The following is an 18469-nucleotide window of genomic DNA, read 5'->3' as shown; positions in this document are numbered from 1 at the left end:
GGGAGCAGGAGATGGGAGGGTTGTGGGTGGGAGGGAAGTTATGGGGGGGGGAAGCCATTGTAATCCTTTAGCTGTACTTTGAAAATTTATATTCATTAAATAAAAGTAAAAAAATAAGAAGGGAAAAAAAGAAAGTAGCCCTTCATGTAAAATTGTGATGTTTTCATAACAGTGCTTCATGTATCCAAAGTTCCTCTTCCTGTCACATTATCCCTCACTAGTGCATAAAAGCCATTTTCCCCTGGTAAGTAGATGTTAAGTTATTGTATTTAGAGGATTTTGTTTACAAAATGTCTTTATTTTTTAGCTAGTCAATTTTGAACTCCCTACTTCGATGACAAAAAGAACCAAAATTTTAGTCAATAAGGATGCCATTGCAAAAAACAGATGTAAGATCCATATCTCTACACCTTGTTGCTTTTTGGATACCACTCAGGTGTAAGGCCCTGTATTATACCTTTACTCATGAAGGGTTCAGTGTTAGTAGGAAGACTTTTCAGTTAGGTGAATATAGGATGACTTAAGGCATGCCATATCTATCTTTCCACTCCTTTACACTTTTTCTCCTTTGCCTTGATATTGACCAATTATAGAGATGTGCAGCATAAATTAGCAAGATTTTTCAATACTTTATTATTTTAGTGGTTATTCAAGATACATCAAAGCCTACTCAGTGAGGCAGAAGTACATCAGAGACCTGCTCACCAATGTAGAAATTCTTTGTTCACACATTGCAAATGGATACTGATAAAAATATTTGCCAGGTTACTCTAAATAAATGGTTGCTCTTCTTTGCAGTTATTTCTTTATAAATTATACAGAGAGAAAGAGTATTCTATCTCTGTCTATATTATCACAAACTGGAATATGTTCAATTCTGTGGGATTTTGCTTGACTTACCATGTTTTGGTTTTTGTTGTTTTTTTTTGTTTGTTTGTTTTTTGTTTTTTTTGACAGGCAGAGTGGACAGTGAGAGAGAGAGACAAAGAGAAAGGTCTTCTTTTGCCGCTGGTTCACCCTCCAATGGCCGCCACGGCCAGCGCACTGTGGCCGGCGCACCACGCTGATCGATGGCAGGAGCCAGGTGCTTCTCCTGGTCTCCCATGGGGTGCAGGGCCCAAGCACTTGGGCCATCCTCCACTGTACTCCCGGGCCACGGCAGAGAGCTGGCCTGGAAGAGGGGCAACCGGGACAGAATCCGGCGCCCCGACCGGGACTAGAACCCGGTGTGCCGGCGCCGCAAGGCAGAGGACTAGGCTAGTGAGCCGCGGCGCCGGCCCCATGTTGAATAACAGGATGTGCTTGAGAACTTACCTCTTGTGGCCTAGGAGACTGTGGACAGTATTTAAGGGGAAGTTTTAAAGACTTGTCAGTCAGAAAAAGAATAAGTGTATTAATTATTAACATTACCACACTACCTATCTGCTCGATTTTCTTAAACATTACTTCATATTCTAAGATACTCACCCTTTATTTTATACCATGAGTCTGCGGCTATTGGTGACATTTTGGTGAAAACATCTCATAAAGGGAGAATCTGTGTATTTAAGATCTTGAGATGAATAAGTGCATAAATATTTCAGTGCACTAATTTATAAATATCGCATAGGTAACCAAATTTCAGGTATACAAAGATCATGCATTTTGACAAGACTGTGTCAGGTAGTAAATTACCATAATTATAACTTGAAATTGTAAGAGGACCAAAAAGAATGGAGCATTATCTTTGCAAAATTGCCTTTATTAAAATTTTCCTCAGTCTTCTGTGAATAGCAAGGAAACCTAATTCCTAGTAGATAATTTCCTTTAATACTTTCTTGCAGGTCTCTTTCTCTTAGCTAAGTAAGGTCTTACTGCTATTGCTATTTTGAGACAAAAAATAAAACCCTTCTACTGCTTTCCTAACTGCTTTCACATTCAAACACTCAGGTTAAAATCCAGTATTTACTGCACTTGCTTCTGTCTTGGTAAATAATCGTTGGTCAATATTGGTTTGAGCTAAATGACAAGTGGACCCACATTGAATATTTGGCTCTCACTTCATAATTGATTTTCTCCTTCGTGTCTAAAGATCAGTTAGTAAAGAAAACTATAGCCTTTAAAAATTAAAATAAATAGAAACATTCTACCCTCATTTATGTTATTCTCTCGAGAGATAGACTTTATCCCAAAGTATTTAAATTCATTTCTAAGAACAATTGGCAGATAAAGATTCCAGTGTTTCCTTTTCCCATATAGGGGCTAAATGTAATGAACATTGAAGAAAAAGAGAAAAGTCCACTTGAAGCCAATGGAAATAAAGGTAAGAAATAATATTCGAAAAAAGATCAGAAGGTTTATGTCTAGTTCCAGACCCACAGCCTGCTTTCTAAATGTCCCTGGGAAAATCGTTTAACTTCTTTGGAACTGAGTTTACTCTTATGCAAAATAAGGATAATAATTACTGCCTTTCTTGCTTCATAAGTTCTTATGAATACTAAATGATCATTATATATATATATATATATATATATGGAAAAGGTCTGAAAACTGCTATATAAATTTAAGGGAGAATATATTATAAAAAATGATGAAAAGAAAATCACTAAAGGGGTACATTGTAATGGGCTTGTGTTTTTCACATGACATCCAAAGAAGTTCTTTCTTTCCCCAAAGGTAGCTCCTAGGTTGGTTACTAAGTCTAGTCCTCTACAGTCAGTCTTAATTATGGTAAGTGGATCCTGTAAAGGTCTATATTCCAAAGATTAGTGCTATTCTTAAATCCAAAATAGATTTTGTTGTAATTATATCACACTCTTCTCCCATAGAAGCATCAGAAACATTGAAATACTGGCTATATGAATAAAGTGTATAAGCACAATCTGATATTAGTTTCTGAGACCAAAGATGAGAGTACAGCTAAGAAGCCTATGCAGTGTAGCCAGTGTGAAGGGCTATGATAAATATAGCATTTTACTTTTTACTTTATCCCATCTCCTACCACATTCAAGCATAACAAAAACACTGTCTCTCCACAGACAAGCAGGGAGTACAAAATGGGAACAACCCACTGCATTCCCTGTTAGAGAAAGTGCCGATAAGTAACTTGGGAGAAAAACTTCAATATTCTAATGACCATCTCTTGGATAATCTGAAGAACCCATCGAATGTATCACCTAATTTAGGTAATCCACAAGAAGATTTTTCAAATCATATTGAAATATTTGAGCCCAAGTTATTGGTGGAAATCAGTGTGGAATGCGAGCTATTACCTATTCTGTGTCTTAGCATTGTTACCAGTTTACAGAAAAGTCTCATATCATTGAGCCTTCTACCTGAATTTACTTTGGAATCTTCCCAGTCCAGCTTCCTGCTGGAAAATAAACAGGGATCACACTATGACTGACTAGTGTGTTTCTCTCCATCTCTTAAATCTCTATCTTAAAGATATATTTAAAATTGTTCCCTCTTATTACCTAAGCAAGATTTCACAGCAAGCATGAAATTCAGTTCATACAAAGAACAGAGGGAATACATCAAATTTGAGGGGAATTAAGGTTTTTTTTTCCTTTAACTTTTAAACCAGCATTGTTCCAATACCGTATTTGTGTCTAGAACAGAAGTTTGTGTTAAATACCCAAAGCATAGCTGTTTTCTAAATAATTGGCAAGTCTATATAGCTGGGTTCTGGTTATAGCAAATGAGTTATATTATTCCAGGGTTACTTGAAACAGATATTTTTCTGAAAATCAATATATTTTCTTAATGCATAAAAGATAGTACTAAAGTTTTCCTAAGATATTGCAAGTAGGTTTATTTTAGTTTTTCTATATGAGTCTAGTTTTATTATTTATATAATTTTTCATAAGGAAAACTAAATTTTCAACATAAAATTTTATTTCATATGCCAGTATGTAATAATTTAGGATTTTTCATTTTTTATTATTTACTTTAAGGGATTTATTAATACATTAAATTCTCAGGGTCACATCAAATGCTTGATAATTACTACAACACAATTTCCATCAATTCTCCTGTTAATCTGATATAAATGCAAAGAGAACAGATTACATATAATTCATAGATACAAGTCTAAGAATATAATGTCACTTCCCCTTCCTCCCTCACTCTTTGTTCCTTTCTTTTCTTTTTCTTTCATTCTTCCTTTCCTTTCCTTTCATCTTTCTTTATTTCAAAATTATTGTGAAAACATGATAAAATTTTTAAAGAGATCAGTTTGCACCAATTTCTACTCTTTTTTTCCATCTTCTAAACTCTTCTTGTGTATTTAATTAGTTTCTACTTCCTTTTACTTCTATTATTTTATATGATTTCATATATGCTTCCATAGCTTCTCTAATGAAGTCAAATTTAAAGGAAATAATTTTGTCATTGTTTCCATCCAGTGTATTTTAAACAGAGCATATCCACTTAATTATAATAATTTATAGAATCTTTAAAATTTTTAAGAAAGACCAGGTCTCTGTTGTTCCAGTTGAAGAGTACTTTTACTCAATGCTTGAATTTCACCTTAAATCTTGTACAAGAACTCCAAGAGTCACCCTGTAGCCACATTCTTTCTCAAAGCAGAAGGAAACCCGAGAACAAGTTACTCATCAGAAAGGAAGATGACCCATCCACAAACTAACATTTCTCAACTGTATCTCCCATCTCTACATTTATCTCTTAGTTGCCTCAAGTACACCCTGATTTCTACATAATTATTTTACAATTTATGCTTTGGAAATACTGTGTTTTTCATAAGGCTGGAAAAATCAACAAATAAGCTTTTCTTGCAAAGCTTTCAGATTTGCCAAATCAATGGTCATTGTCACACTTAAACTTTAAATCTATTTAGTAGAGGGAGTATTTTTTTTTTTTTTTTTTGACAGGCAGAGTTAGAGAGAGAGAGACAGAGAGAAAGGTCTTCCTTTTGCCGTTGGTTCACCCTCCAATGGCCGCCGCTGCAGCCGGCGCACCGCGCTGATCCGATGGCAGGAGCCAGGAGCCAGGTGCTTCTCCTGGTCTCCCATGGGGTGCAGGGCCCAAGCACCTGGGCCATCCTCCACTGCACTCCCTGGCCATAGCAGAGAGCTGGCCTGGAAGAGGGGCAACCGGGACAGAATCCGGCGCCCCAACCGGGACTAGAACCCGGTGTGCCGGCGCCGCAAGGTGGAGGATTAGCCTATTGAGCCACGGCGCCGGCCCAGAGGGAGTATTTTAAAACATATGTAAAATTTTACATTTTCCAAATGAACATGACATTTTCTCACTACATCTTTAAATATATATTTGTACCACATTCCTGCTATTTTATCCTTTATATATTGACATATTTTGTGCTTCTTTTGTTTTATAAAATTTCACACATGCTCCTCCAGCCTGTCCAATGAAGAGAACTTCAAAGGAAAGAAAAGATTTTGTCATTGTTTTTATTCAGTATATCTTAAAAAGAGCATGTCCACTGAAATGCAATGATTTACAGAATCTTTAAAATTCTTGAAAATAAATCCAGGCTTAATTTTACACAGAACTGAGGTTTCACATGAATGAGTGAACCTAGCATACTTTATAATTTCAGAATAATAAAAATCACTACACTGAGTGGTATGACCATCACAGAGTAATCTGGGTTAATTGTCCTTGTTCCACATCACTGAGTAAGTTCTAAGAATGTGGATTTTGCTTCTCTTATTCTCCAGAGTCATAATATTTTCTTCCAACTCATGAAACTACCCAAGTGTTTTCATGAAAAATTCTATCAGACAATATGTCTGAGAAAGGGTAAAAAATTCATGAAGAGGCTGTGACTTCCCCCAAATTAGAAATAATAATTATTAGAAATAATGTGCATTCTGAAATGCATAACGAAATGTATTTCGGTATTAACTTACTATTTTAAACATTAAAAATATTTTTAAAAGATGTATTTATTTGAAATACAGAGTTACAGAGAGAGGGAAAGACAGAGAGAAAAAGATCCTTCCATCTACTGGTTCATTCTCCAAAGGCTGCCACTGCTGGGACTAGGCCCGGCCACAGCCAGTAGCCTGGAACTCCTTCTGGGTCTCCCACATGGGTGGCAGGGTCCCAAGACCTTGGGCCATCTTCCACTGCTTTTCTAGGTGCATTGTCAGGTAGTTATCAGAAGTGGAGCAGCCAGGGCTTGAACTGGCATTCATATGGGATGTCAGCGTCACAGGCAGTTGCTTAACCTGCTGTGCTGCAATGCCAGCTCCTAAAAAATTTTTCTCAACAGTATACATATTATAGGGTACAATATAACATTTCTTTTTCTTTTGTACTCCCAGAAGCATGTTTTATTGTATTTTCAGATTCAACAATTAAGTGTCATATTCATTTATATGTAAATATTATATACATACACACAAACAAGGGCATTAATAATGTAACATGGATTTCATGACAATGATCATAAGGTAAGGATAGAATGGTATATTGCCATTTATATAGTATAATTCAGTGAAGGCAATATTCATAATTACATACAAAATAATATGACATCCACATAGTTTTTATGCTATATATATATATATATATATATCTTAACTTCCACATATGAGAGAAAACATGGTATTGTCTTTCTGCATCTGGCTTAGTTCACTTAGTGTAATGATATCCAGTTCCATCCATTTTGTTGCAAATATAGGAATTTTTATGTCAGGGTTCCTTTTTATGACTGAATAATATTCTATCATGTATGTATACCACATTTTCTTTATCTAGTCATCAGTTGATGGACTTCTAGGTTGATTCTATATTTTGTTATTGTGAATTGGACTGCTATACATGGGAGTAGTTATCTCTTCAATATTCTGTTTCATTTCATTTGGATATGTTTCCAGAACTGAGATCTATCATATGGTTGGTTCATTTCTAATTTTTGAGCAATCTTCCTATTGTTTTCCATAACAGTTGCACTGATTTACATTAAAGGTACTGTCTATAGTCACTATTGTGCAATATAGCACCACAACTTATTTCTCTTTTCTAACTATAACTTAATTCCCATTGACAAATCTTTCCCCATTCCCCTAGCTCACCCCACTCTCCTCTGCCTCATTCTACTCAGTTCATTCTATTCTCATTGTTTATGAGATCAACTTTTTTAGATTCCACATATGAACGGGATCATGCAGCATTTGTCTTTCTGCACCTGACTCTTTTCACTTAACGAAGTTAGCTAAAATTCCATTCATTCTGCTGCAAATGATAAGATTTCATCCTTTTAAAAAAAAGCTGGCCAAATAGAGACCAGCTCTGTGGAGTAGCAAGTTAAGCTGCTGTGGTGCTGCCATCCAGTATGGGCGTTGATTTGAGTCCTGGCTGCTCCATTTCCAGTCCTGCTCCTTGCTAATGAACATGGGAAACGAAAGAAGTTGGCGCAAGTCCCTAGGCCCCTCTGCCCGGGTGGGACTCCTGGATGAAGCTCCTGGCTCCTTGCTTCAGCCTAGCACAGTCCCAGCCTTTGCAGCCATTTGGGGAGTGAACCACTAGATGGAGGATCTCTCTCTTTCTGTATCTCTCCCTCTATAGCTCTGCATTTCAAATAAAAAAAAAAAACAATTTTTTTAAAAATGGCAAAATAATATTAAATTTAATATGTAACATCTTTATTCATTGATGGATACTTAGGTTATTACATTTCTTGGCTATTATGAATAATGCTGTATGGGAAATTATTTTTTGTTTTTCAAAGTTGACCCTTGATCAATGATTAACTTAAACTATTTTCATACATACATTACATATGCTAATTTATGAGTAGAACAAATCTTTTTTCCTTTAATTTATCTTAAGGATATTAGTGGTCATATATATGAGAGTATCTCAAAAAGTTATGGAAAATGGAATTAAAAGATAAACTCACTTTGATGCAAAAAACCTTGAAAATCCATGAATAGTTTTTTCATAATATGCGTTTCCTTGAACTTTATGAATACTTCATTTGTTTGTCATATTTGGAAAAATTATAGAAAAGCACAGATGTAAAAAATGGATATGTTTTCATGTAATAGCAAATCTTCAACACTAAGGAACACTTATTCAAATAGGCAGTATTTTTATATCTTACAAAAGTATTTTCTGACAAAAGAATGCATTTACGTATGTAGCTGTGTTATTACCCATATGTTTTGTCTAGCTACTTTGACTGCAGGAAAGCTAGAGTTTCCTAGCTTTTATGTTTTTTTCTTAATCCTCAAGTAAGAGATTTAATGGGTAGTATATATTTAATGAAATATTTTTAAGGATCTGAGTTAACCACTGAATTATATTTTGTTAAGATTTTATTTTATTTATTTGAAAGAGAGAGAGAGAGCGAGAGAGAGAGAGAGAGGTCTTCCATCCGCTGGTTCACTCTCCAAATGGGCCACAATGGCTGGAGCCGGGCCAATCGGAAGCCAGGAGCCAGGATTTTCTTCCGGGTCTCCCATTTTTGTTCAGGGGCCCAAGGACTTGGGCTGTCCTCTGCTGCTTTCCCAGGTGCATTAGCAGGGAGCTGGACTGAAAGTGGAGGAGCCTGGACTCAAACTAGAGCCCATATGGGATGCCAGTGTTGCAGGCTGGAGCTTTAACCTACTGCACCACAGCGCTGGCCCCCTGCATTACATTTTGATCTACCAACAATATATTAAGGTTCCCTATTCTCCATAACACTGTAGGAATTTGTTCTAACTAGAGCTTAACTAGAGTAAGATGATACCTCATAGTGGTTTTTATTCGCATTTCCTTGATACATAGTGATCTTGAGCATTTTTTTTTCATGTGTCTCTTGGCCATTTGTTTTCTTCCTTGAAAACTGTTCATTCATAGCCTTTGCCCATTTCTTAACTGGATTGTTTGTTATTTTATTGAGTTCCTTATATATTCTAGATTTTAATCCTTTATCAGATGTATAGTTCTCAAATATATTTTGGCCCATTTTGTTGATTGTCTCTTCACTTTGTAATTTCCTTTGCTATGTAGCAGCTTCTTAACTTGATAGAATCCTGCTTGTCTATTTCTTTTTCATTGCCTTTGCTTTTGGCATCTTACCAAAAAGCCTTTACCTATGCTAATGTCTTGCAGTGTTTCCCTTATGTTTACTGTAGTTGTTTGGTAGTTTCAGATCTTAAGTTGAGATTCGTCATCCATTTTGAATTGATTTTTGTATAGCCTATAAGATAGGTGTCTTGTTTCAAATTCCTACCTGTAGAAATCCAATTTTCCCAATACCATTTATTGAAGAGACTGTCCTTTCTCCAGGGAATACTTTTAGCATGTTTGTCACAGATCATTTGTTTGTAGATGCATGAACTTAATTTCTGCGGTTTCTGTTCTGTTCCATTGATCCACATATATATTTTTTATGCTAGTACAGTGCTTTAACTTATCTTTTTAAAGAAGTATTGGGTTCCTGCCACCCATGTCAGAGACCCAGAGGGGATTTCTGACTTCAGCCTGGCCCAACCCTGGCTGTTGCATACATTTGAAGGTGAACCAGCAGGTGGAAGATATTTCTCTCTCTCTCTCTCCCCTCTCTCCTCTCTCCTCTCTCTCTTCACTCTCTCCTCTCCCCTCTCTCCTCTCTCTCCTCTCTCTCTAATAAAAAATAAATCATTTTTAAAAAGAAGATTTAGGAGCTTCTACATACTCTCCAAGGAAGACAAAAGTAAGAAAGAGTTTATCTCATACAATGTAAAGCTTACTTTTTTATTATTTAAAAGTATTTAAGTGACAAGTAAGGATTTTTAGATTTATATACACATAAATTTTGTAATGATTATCATCTAATTAGGATATCCAACATGACTGTGCTATATACTAGATCCTAAGAAGTCATTCTTTTTTTAACTTTTATTTAATGAATATAAATTTCCAAAGTATAGCTTATGGATTACAATTCTTCCCCCCCCATGACTTCCCTCCCACCCACAACCCTCCCCTTTCCCAATCCCTCTCCCCTTCCATTCACATCAAGATTCATTTTCTATTCTCTTTATATACAGAAGATCAGTTTAGCATCTATTAAGTAAAGATTTCAACAGTTTGCACCCACATAGAAACACAAAGTGAAAAATACTGTTTGAGTACTAGTTATAGCATTAAATCACAATATACAGCACATTAAGGACAGAGATCCTACATGAGGAGTAAGTACACAGTGACTCCTGTTGTTGACTTAACAAATGGACACTCTTGTTTATGGCATCAGTAATCACCCCAGGCTCATGTCAGGAGTTGCCAAGGCTATGGAAGCCTTTTGAGTTCACTGACTCTGATCATATTTAGACAAGGTCGTAGTCAAAGTGGAAGTTCTCTCCTCCCTTCAGAGAAAGGTACCTCCTTCTTTGAAGACCTGTTCTTTCCACTGGGATCTCACTCGCAGAGATCTTTCATTTAGGTCATTTTTTTTTTTTTGACAGAGTGTCTTGGCTTTCCATGCCTGAAATACTCTCATGGGCTTTTCAGCCAGATCCACATGCCTTAAGGTCTGATTCTGAGGCCAGAGTGCTGTTTAGGACATTTGCCATTCTATGAGTCTGCTGTGTATCTCACTTCCTATGTTGGATCATTCTCTCCATTTTTTATTCTATCGGTTAGTATTTGCAGACACTAGTCTTGTTTGTGTGATCCCTTTGGTTCTTAGTCCTATCATTATGATCAATTGTGAACAGAAATTGATCACTGGGACTAGTGAGATGGCATTGGTACATGCCACCTTGATGGGATTGAATTGGAATCCCCTGGTATGTTTCTAACTCTACCCTTTGGGGCAAGTCAGCTTGAGCATGTGCCAAACTGTACATCTCTTCCCTCTCTTATTTCCACTCTTATATTTAACAGGGATCACTTTTCAGTTAAGTTTCAACACTTAAGAATAACTGTGTATTAATTACAAAATTCAAATTATTAAGTAGAACAAACAAAAAAATACTAAGAGGGATAACGTATTAAGTTGTTCATCAACAGTCAAGGCAAGGGCTGATCAAGTCACCGTTTCTCATAGTGTTCATTTCACTTTAACAGGTTTCCTTTTTGGGGTTCAGTCAGTTGTCACTGAGGAGAGAGAACATACGATATTTGTCCCTCTGGGACTGACTTATTTCACTCATCATAATGTTTTCCAGATTCCTCCATTTTGTTGCAAATGACCAGATTTCATTGTTTTTTACTGCTCTATAGTATTCTATAGAATACATATCCCATAATTTCTTTATCCAGTCTACTCTTGATGGGCATTTAGGTTGATTCCAGGTCATAGCTATTGTGAATTGAGCTGCAATAAACATTAAGGTGCAGACCGTTTTTTTGTTTGCCAATTTCATTTCCTTTGGGTAAATTCCAAGGAGTGGTATGGCTGGGTTGTATGGTAGGGTTATCTTCAGGTTTCTGAGGAATCTCCAGACTGACTTCCATAGTGGCTTGACCAGTTTGCATTCCCACCAACAGTGGGTTAGTGTCCCTTTTTCCCCACATCCTCGCCAGCATCTGTTGTTGGTAGATTTCTGCATGTGAGCCATTCTCACCGGGGTGAGGTGAAACCTCATTGTGGTTTTGATTTGCATTTCCCTGATTGCTAGTGATCTTGAACATTTTTTCATGTGCCTGTTGGCCATTTGGATTTCCTCTTTTGAAAAATGTCTACTGAGGTCCTTGGCCCATCTCTTAATTGGGTTGTTTGTTTTGTTGTTGTGGAGTTTCTTGATCTCTTTGTAGATTCTGGTTATTAATCCTTTATCTGTAGCATAGTCTGCGAATATTTTTTCCCATTCTGTCGGTTGCCTCTTCACTCTCCTGACTGTTTCTTTTGCAGTACAGAAACTTCTCAATTTGATGCAATCCCAAATGTTAATTTTGGCTTTGACTGCCTGCGCCTCCAGGGTCTTTTACAGGACGTCTTTGCCGGTGCCAATATCTTGAAGGGTTTCTCCAATGTTCTCTAATAATTTGATGGTGTCGGGTCATAGATTTAGGTCTTTAATCCCGTTAAGTGGATTTTTGTGTAAGGTGAAAGGTAGGGGTCTTGCTGCATGCTTCTGCACAGGGAAATCAAGTTTTCCCAGCACCATTTCTTGAATAGACTGTCCTTACTCCAGGGATTGGTTTCAGTTCCTTGATCAAATATAAGTTGGCTGTAGATGTTTGGGTTGATTTCTGGTGTTTCAATTCTGTTCCATTGGTCTATCCATCTGTTTCTGTACAGTACCATGCTGTTTTGATTACAACTGCCCTGTAGTATGTCCTGAAATCTGGTATTGTGATGCCTCCGGCTTTGTTTTTGTTGTACAAAATTGCTTTAGCTATTTGAGGTCTCCTGCATCTCCATATGAATTTCAGCATCATTTTTTCTAGATCTGAGAAGAATGTCTTTAGTATCTTGATTGGTATCACATTGAATCTGTAAATTGATTTTGGAAGAATGGACATTTTGATGATGGTGATTCTTCCAATCCATGAGCATGGAAGATTTTTCCATTTTTTGGTATCCTCTTCTATTTCTTTCTTTAAGATTTTGTAATTCTCAGCCGGCACTGTGGCTCACCAGGCTAATCCTCCACTTTGCGGCGCTGGCACACCGGGTTCTAGTCCCGGTCGGGGCGCCGGATTCTGTCCCAGTTGCCCCTCTTCCAGGCCAGCTCTCTGCTGTGGCCAGGGAGTGCAGTGGAGGATGGCCCAAATACTTGGGCCCTGCACCCCATGGGAGACCAGGACAAGTACCTGGCTCCTGCCATCGGATCAGCACAGTGCGCCAGCCGCAGCGCGCCTGCCACGGTGGCCATTGGAGGGTGAACCAGTGGCAAAGGAAGACCTTTCTCTCTGTCTCTCTCTCTCTCTCTCACTGTCCACTCTGCCTGTCAAAAAAAAAAGATTTTGTAAGTCTCATCGTAGAGATCTTTAACATCCTTGGTTAAGTTTATTCCAAGGTATTTGATTGTTTTTGTAGCTATTGTGAATGGGATTGATCTTAGCAGTTCTTTCTCAGCCGTGGCACTGCCTGTGTATACAAAGGCTGTTGATTTTTGTACATTGATTTTATATCCTGATACTTTGCCAAACTCATCTATGAGTTCTAATAGTCTCTTAGTAGAGTTCTTTGGATCCTCTAAATAAAGAATCATATCGTTTGTAAAGAGGGATAGTTTGACTTCTTCCTTCCCAATTTGTATCCCTTTAATTTCTTTTTTCTTGCCTGATGGCTCTGGCTAACACTTCCAGAACTGTGTTGAATAGCAGTTGTGAGAGTGGGCATCCCTGTCTGGTACCAGATCTCAGTGGAAATGCTTCCAACTTTTCTCCATTCAATAGGATGTTGGCCGTGGGTTTTTCATAAATTGCTTTGATTATATTGAGGAATGTTCCTTCTATACCCAATTTGCTTAGAGTTTTCATCATGAAAGAGTGTTGAATTTTATCGAATGCTTTCTCTACATCTATTGAGATAATCATATGGTTTTTCTTCTGCAGTCTGTTAATGTGGTGTATCACATTGATTGATGTGCAAACATTGAAGCATTCCTGCATGCCAGGGATAAATCCCACTTGGTCTGGGTGGGTGACTTTTCTGATGTGTTGTTGTATTCTATTGGCGAGAATTTTATTGAGAATTTTTGTGACTGTGTTCATCAGGGATATTGGTCTGTAATTTTCTTTCAGTGCTGCATCTTTCTCTGGCTTAGGGATTAAGGTGATGCTGGCTTCATAGAAAGAATTTGGGAGGATTCCTTCTTTGTCGATTGTTCTGAATAGTTTGAGAAGAATTGGAGTTAGTTCTTCTTTAAATGTCTGGTAGAATTCAGCAGTGAATCCATCTGGTCCTGGGCTTTTCTTTGTTGGGAGGGTCTTTATTACTGTATCAATTTCTGTCTCAGTTATGGGTCTGTTTAGGTTTTCTGTGTCTTCCTGGTTCAACTTAGGTAGGTTGCATGTGTCCAGGAATCTATCCATTTCTGATAGATTTCCGCGTTTCTGTGTTTCTGTGTGCAACACATCTTTAAGCATCTTTTGCAGGGCTGGACGAGTGGCGACAAATTCTTTCAATTTCTGATTTCTATGAAAGGTCTTTATTTCACCTTCATTCACAAATGAGATCTTAGCAGGATATAATATTCTGGGCTGGCAGTTTTTCTCTCCTACTACCTGGGCTATATCTCGCCATTCCCTCCTAGCTTGTAGGGTTTCTGATGAGAAGTCAGCTGTGAGTCTAATTGGAGATCCTCTGAGAGTAATCTGACGTTTCTCTCTTGCACATTTTAGGATCTTTTCTTTATGTTTCACTGTGGTGAGTTTAATTACAATGTGTCATGGTGAGGATCTCTTTTGGTCATGTTTATTAGGGGTTCTATGAGCTTCCTGTACTAGGATGTCTCTTTCCTTCTCCAAACCTGGGAAATTTTCTGCTAGTATCTCACTAAAAAGGCCATCTAATCCTTTCTCCCTCTCCATGCCTTCAAGAACTCCTAGAACCCAAATGTTGGGTTTTTTAATAGTATCCTGTAGATTCCCGACAATATTTTTTATATTTCTAATTTCCTCTTCTTTTCTTTGGTTTGACTGTATCCTTTCCTGTTCTCTGTCTTCTAAGTCCAATATTCTCTCTTCTGCTTCACCCATTCTGTTTTTAAGGCTCTCTAATGTGTTTGTAATTTGATCTATTGAATTCTTCATTTCATTATGATTTCTCATCACTATCACAGTTTCATGTTCTACTAGTTGTTTCATTTCATTTCGATTCCTCCTTAATATTTCGTTTTTGTGAGAGAGATTTTCTATCTTGTCCATTAAGGATTTCTGTAGTTCAAGAATTTGTTTTTGAGAACTTCTTAATGTTCTTATCAATTTTTTGAGATATGCTTCTTGCATTTCTTCTAGCTCATCATCTTAATAATCTTGAATTGGGGTGTCTTTTTCATTTGGGGGCATCATAGTGTCTTCCTTGTTCTTATTAGCTTGGTTTTTGCATTTGTTGTTTGGCATATTGGAGATATTTGGTTTCTTCACTGTGGTGCTTTTTCTCATTATGCTATGACTCTAGATTAAGTGGACTGTCTGCTTTTGATGGGTCCTTAGAGGCTGTGATGGGTGTGGCCAGAGAGCTGTGTTTGGTTTTTCCGGGTTAAGGGTGTTCCAAAAGTGACTCACCCAGATTGTTCTCTGGCTCGCTCTCTCATTCTCTCTCTCTCTCTCTTTTTTTTTTTTTTTGACTCAGTGGGAATTAATTCCTCACAGCTGAGTGGAATTGAGGGTAGTTGATGTATGAAATCTGGACCCTGTGGGTATTCTTCTGCTCTACCCCTGGGACCACACAAAGAGTTTATGCAGCCCTCAGTGTGGTCTCAAATTTCTCCGCAGTAGCCGGTGCCGCGGCTCACTAGGCTAATGCTCTGCCTTGCGGCGCCGGCACACCAGGTTCTAGTCCCGGTCGGGGTCCTGGATTCTGTCCCGGTTGCCCCTCTTCCAGGCCAGCTCTCTGCTGTGGCCAGGGAGTGCAGTGGAGGATGGCCCAGGTGCTTGGGCCCTGCACCCCATGGGAGACCAGGATAAGCAGCTGGCTCCTGCCATCGGATCAGCATGGTGCGCCAGCCATGGCAGACATTGGAGGTGAACCAATGGCAAAGGAAGACCTTTCTCTCTGTCTCTCTCCCTCACTGTCCACTCTGCCTGTCAAAAAAAAAAAATTTCTCCGCAGTCTCTCACCGGGTTGCCAAGGTTACCGAGTTTGTGTACTCTGTCAGTTCTCTCACCTCCCCCCTCAGATTTTCACAGTCTCAGTTCGTTAGCTCCACACTTTCACTAGGTCCTAACCTCCTGTTATTTCTCCCCATTAGAGTTAGGTTTTTCTGCTTGGCTGATGGTGGGCGCCGCTTTACGTATGTCCAAAATGGTGCCTGCTGTTTGTCTTGCTCGGCTTTTTAAGACGAGTGGAGAGAGAGGCTAGTGTCCTTGCCGGTTCCCCTTATTTATTCGTTTTTTTCTCTCCTCCAGTCAGCCTGGTGAACTTTCCCCAGCGGGGCTTCAGGCCTTGTTCCCTCTAGGCTCTTTCTGCCTTTCCCCACCAATGTCTCAGGTTACCGAGGTTTTTGTCTCACCTCCCCTTCCAGTGCTGGCGCGCAGACTCTGCAGCTCGGCTTCCACACGGTGGGTGACCTTGCTCTCCCCATAGGTCCTCCGTGTCACATCCACTAGATCCAGAAGAGTTTCTTCTGCAATTTTTTCCTGAGACTACAGTAACTCCACTTTTATTAAACTATCTTTTCCCGGAATATCGGTGCACACCCTCACTATTTCGCCATCTTGGCTCCACTCTACAATATAAAGTTTTCAAACAAATGCCTTAGATCATTTTACTTTGCCTGTGCTCAGTGCATTGTCTGTCAAAAATGAGTACTGGTATAACACGATGTTGGTGGTTGATTAAACATACAACCATTATTATGTTAAGGAATGTTCCTTTTATACCTACTTTGTTGAGGGTTTTTATCATAAAGGAATGAAAAATTTGATTTAATGCTTTTCTATATCTGTTGAGATGATCAAATGCATTTTACACTTACGTCTGTTGATGTGCTAAATTATGCTTATTGAGTTGTAAATATTGAAACATTTTTGCATTCTTTGGATAAATCCCACTTGATTATGGTGTATAATCTTTTTTATGTGCTGTTGGATTCAGTTTGCTAGTGTTGAGAATTTTGGCACTTATGTTCCTCTGGGACATTGTTCTATAGTTTTCTTTTTCAGTTTCATTTTTGTTTGGTTTTCATACCAGGGTAATGCTGGACTCAGAGAATGAGTTTTAGAGATATCCCTCGTTTATGTTTTTGGAACACTTTGAGAACTTATTTTTTTTTCTTTAAATGTTTTGTAGAAATCAGCAATGAAGCCATCAAGTTCTGAGTTGTGTGTCACTAATTCAGCCTCATTACTGGTCTATTCAGGTTTTCTATGCATTAGTGATTAAATTTTGGTAGGTTGTGTGTATTCAAAAGTTTATTAGTTTCTTTTAGGTTTTCAAAACTGTTGATGTATTATTCATAATAAGCCTTAATGATCCTTTGTATTCCTGCAGTATCAGTTGTAATTCCTCCTTTTTCATATCTGACTTTATTTATTTGGATCTTCTTGCTTTCTTGGTTAGCTTGGAAGAAAGTTTGTCAGTTTTGTTTCTCTTCTCAAAAATCAACTTCTCATTTCATTGACCTTCTTTGTTTTTCTAGTCTATTATTTTCTTTACTGTTCTGATTTTCATTATTTTTTCTCCTACTAATTTGGGATGTGATTTGTTCTTTCTTTTATAGTTCATCGAGTTGCATTGTAAGGTTGTTTATTTGAAATTGGGTTTTTTTATGTAAGCTCTTATTGCCGTAAACTTTCCTCTTAGTACTGCTTTTGTTGTATCCAGTACATTTCAGTATGGTGTATTTCCATTTGTTTCAAGAAATTTTGAATTTCCTTTTTAATTTATTCATTGACCAATTAACAATTCAGGAGCATGTTGTTTAGCTTCCGTGTATTTGTTCAATTTCTAAAAGTCTTATTATCATTTCTGGTTTTATTCTGTTATATTTGGAAAAGATTCATGCTATTACTTGAATTTTTTGGAATTTTTGAGACTTATGAACTAATGCATTATATGTCCTGGAGAATGTTTCATGTGCTGATTAGAGGAATGTGAATTCTGAGGTAGATATTGTGGTGCAGCAGGTAAAACTACCACTTGGGATGTCTGCATCCCATGTCAGAGTGCAGGTTCAAGGCCAGGCTGCTCTGAACTTTTAATCCAGTTTCCTGTTAATGTGCCTGGCCAGGGGTGGGGGGCAACATATGATGGTCCAAGTACTTGGATTCCTGCCTCCCACATGGGGGGTCCAGACAGAGTTCCTGGTTTCAGCCTAGCCCATAGCTGATTGATGCAATCAATTATTTGGGGAGTGAACCAGTAGAAGAAAGATAGGAAGTAGGCTCGCTTTCTCTCTTTCTCACTCTCTCTCTCTCCCCTCCCCCCCACCTTTAAGTAATAAATTCATCTTTTAAAAAGATGTGAATTCTATAGCAGTTGGATGAAATGTTCTGTAAATTTCTGTTAAGTCTAATTAAAATTCCCATATTACTCAAAGCAGTCTACAGATTCAATGCAGTTTTCATGAAAACATCAATGATTTTATCCATGTAACTAGAAGACAATCAGAAAATTTATATGGCATGACAAAAGATGCAAAATACACAAAACAATCCTGAGTAAAAAAAAAAAAAGCTGAAGATATAATACGTGACTTCAGGAACAGGCATTTGGAGTTTGGTTAAGACACCTACTTGGTGGGGCCGGGGCTCTGGCACAGCAGGTTAAAGCCCTGGCCTGAAGCACCGACACTGTATGGGCACCGGTTCTAGTCCCGGCTGCTCCTCTTCCAATCCAGCTCTCTGCTGTGGCCTGGGAAAGCAGTGGAAGATGACCCAAGTCCTTGGGCTCCTGCACGCACATGGGAGA

The 18469-nt window shown here is 38.1% G+C and overlaps 1 protein-coding gene across 1 annotated transcript in view; it reads left to right on the top strand.

Annotated features, from left to right (window-relative positions):
- The window catches only part of LOC103351887 (heat shock factor protein 3), an 88165-nt gene that overhangs the window by 53213 nt on the left and 16483 nt on the right, over positions 1–18469 (top strand). Inside the window, exons 11-12 of the mRNA XM_051827140.3 lie at positions 2239–2302; positions 3018–3164. Coding sequence (XP_051683100.1) covers positions 2239–2302; positions 3018–3164 — 211 coding nt within the window. The remainder of the gene's footprint in view (positions 1–2238; positions 2303–3017; positions 3165–18469) is intronic.

This window comes from Oryctolagus cuniculus, chromosome X (assembly GCF_051225735.1).
Source record: "Oryctolagus cuniculus isolate XC-2025 breed Fujian yellow rabbit chromosome X, ASM5122573v1, whole genome shotgun sequence".
In the NCBI taxonomy this organism is placed as follows: Eukaryota; Metazoa; Chordata; class Mammalia; order Lagomorpha; family Leporidae; genus Oryctolagus; species Oryctolagus cuniculus.
The sequence above is the reverse complement of the archived record's forward strand: the minus strand, read 5'-3'. Positions and strand labels throughout refer to the sequence as shown.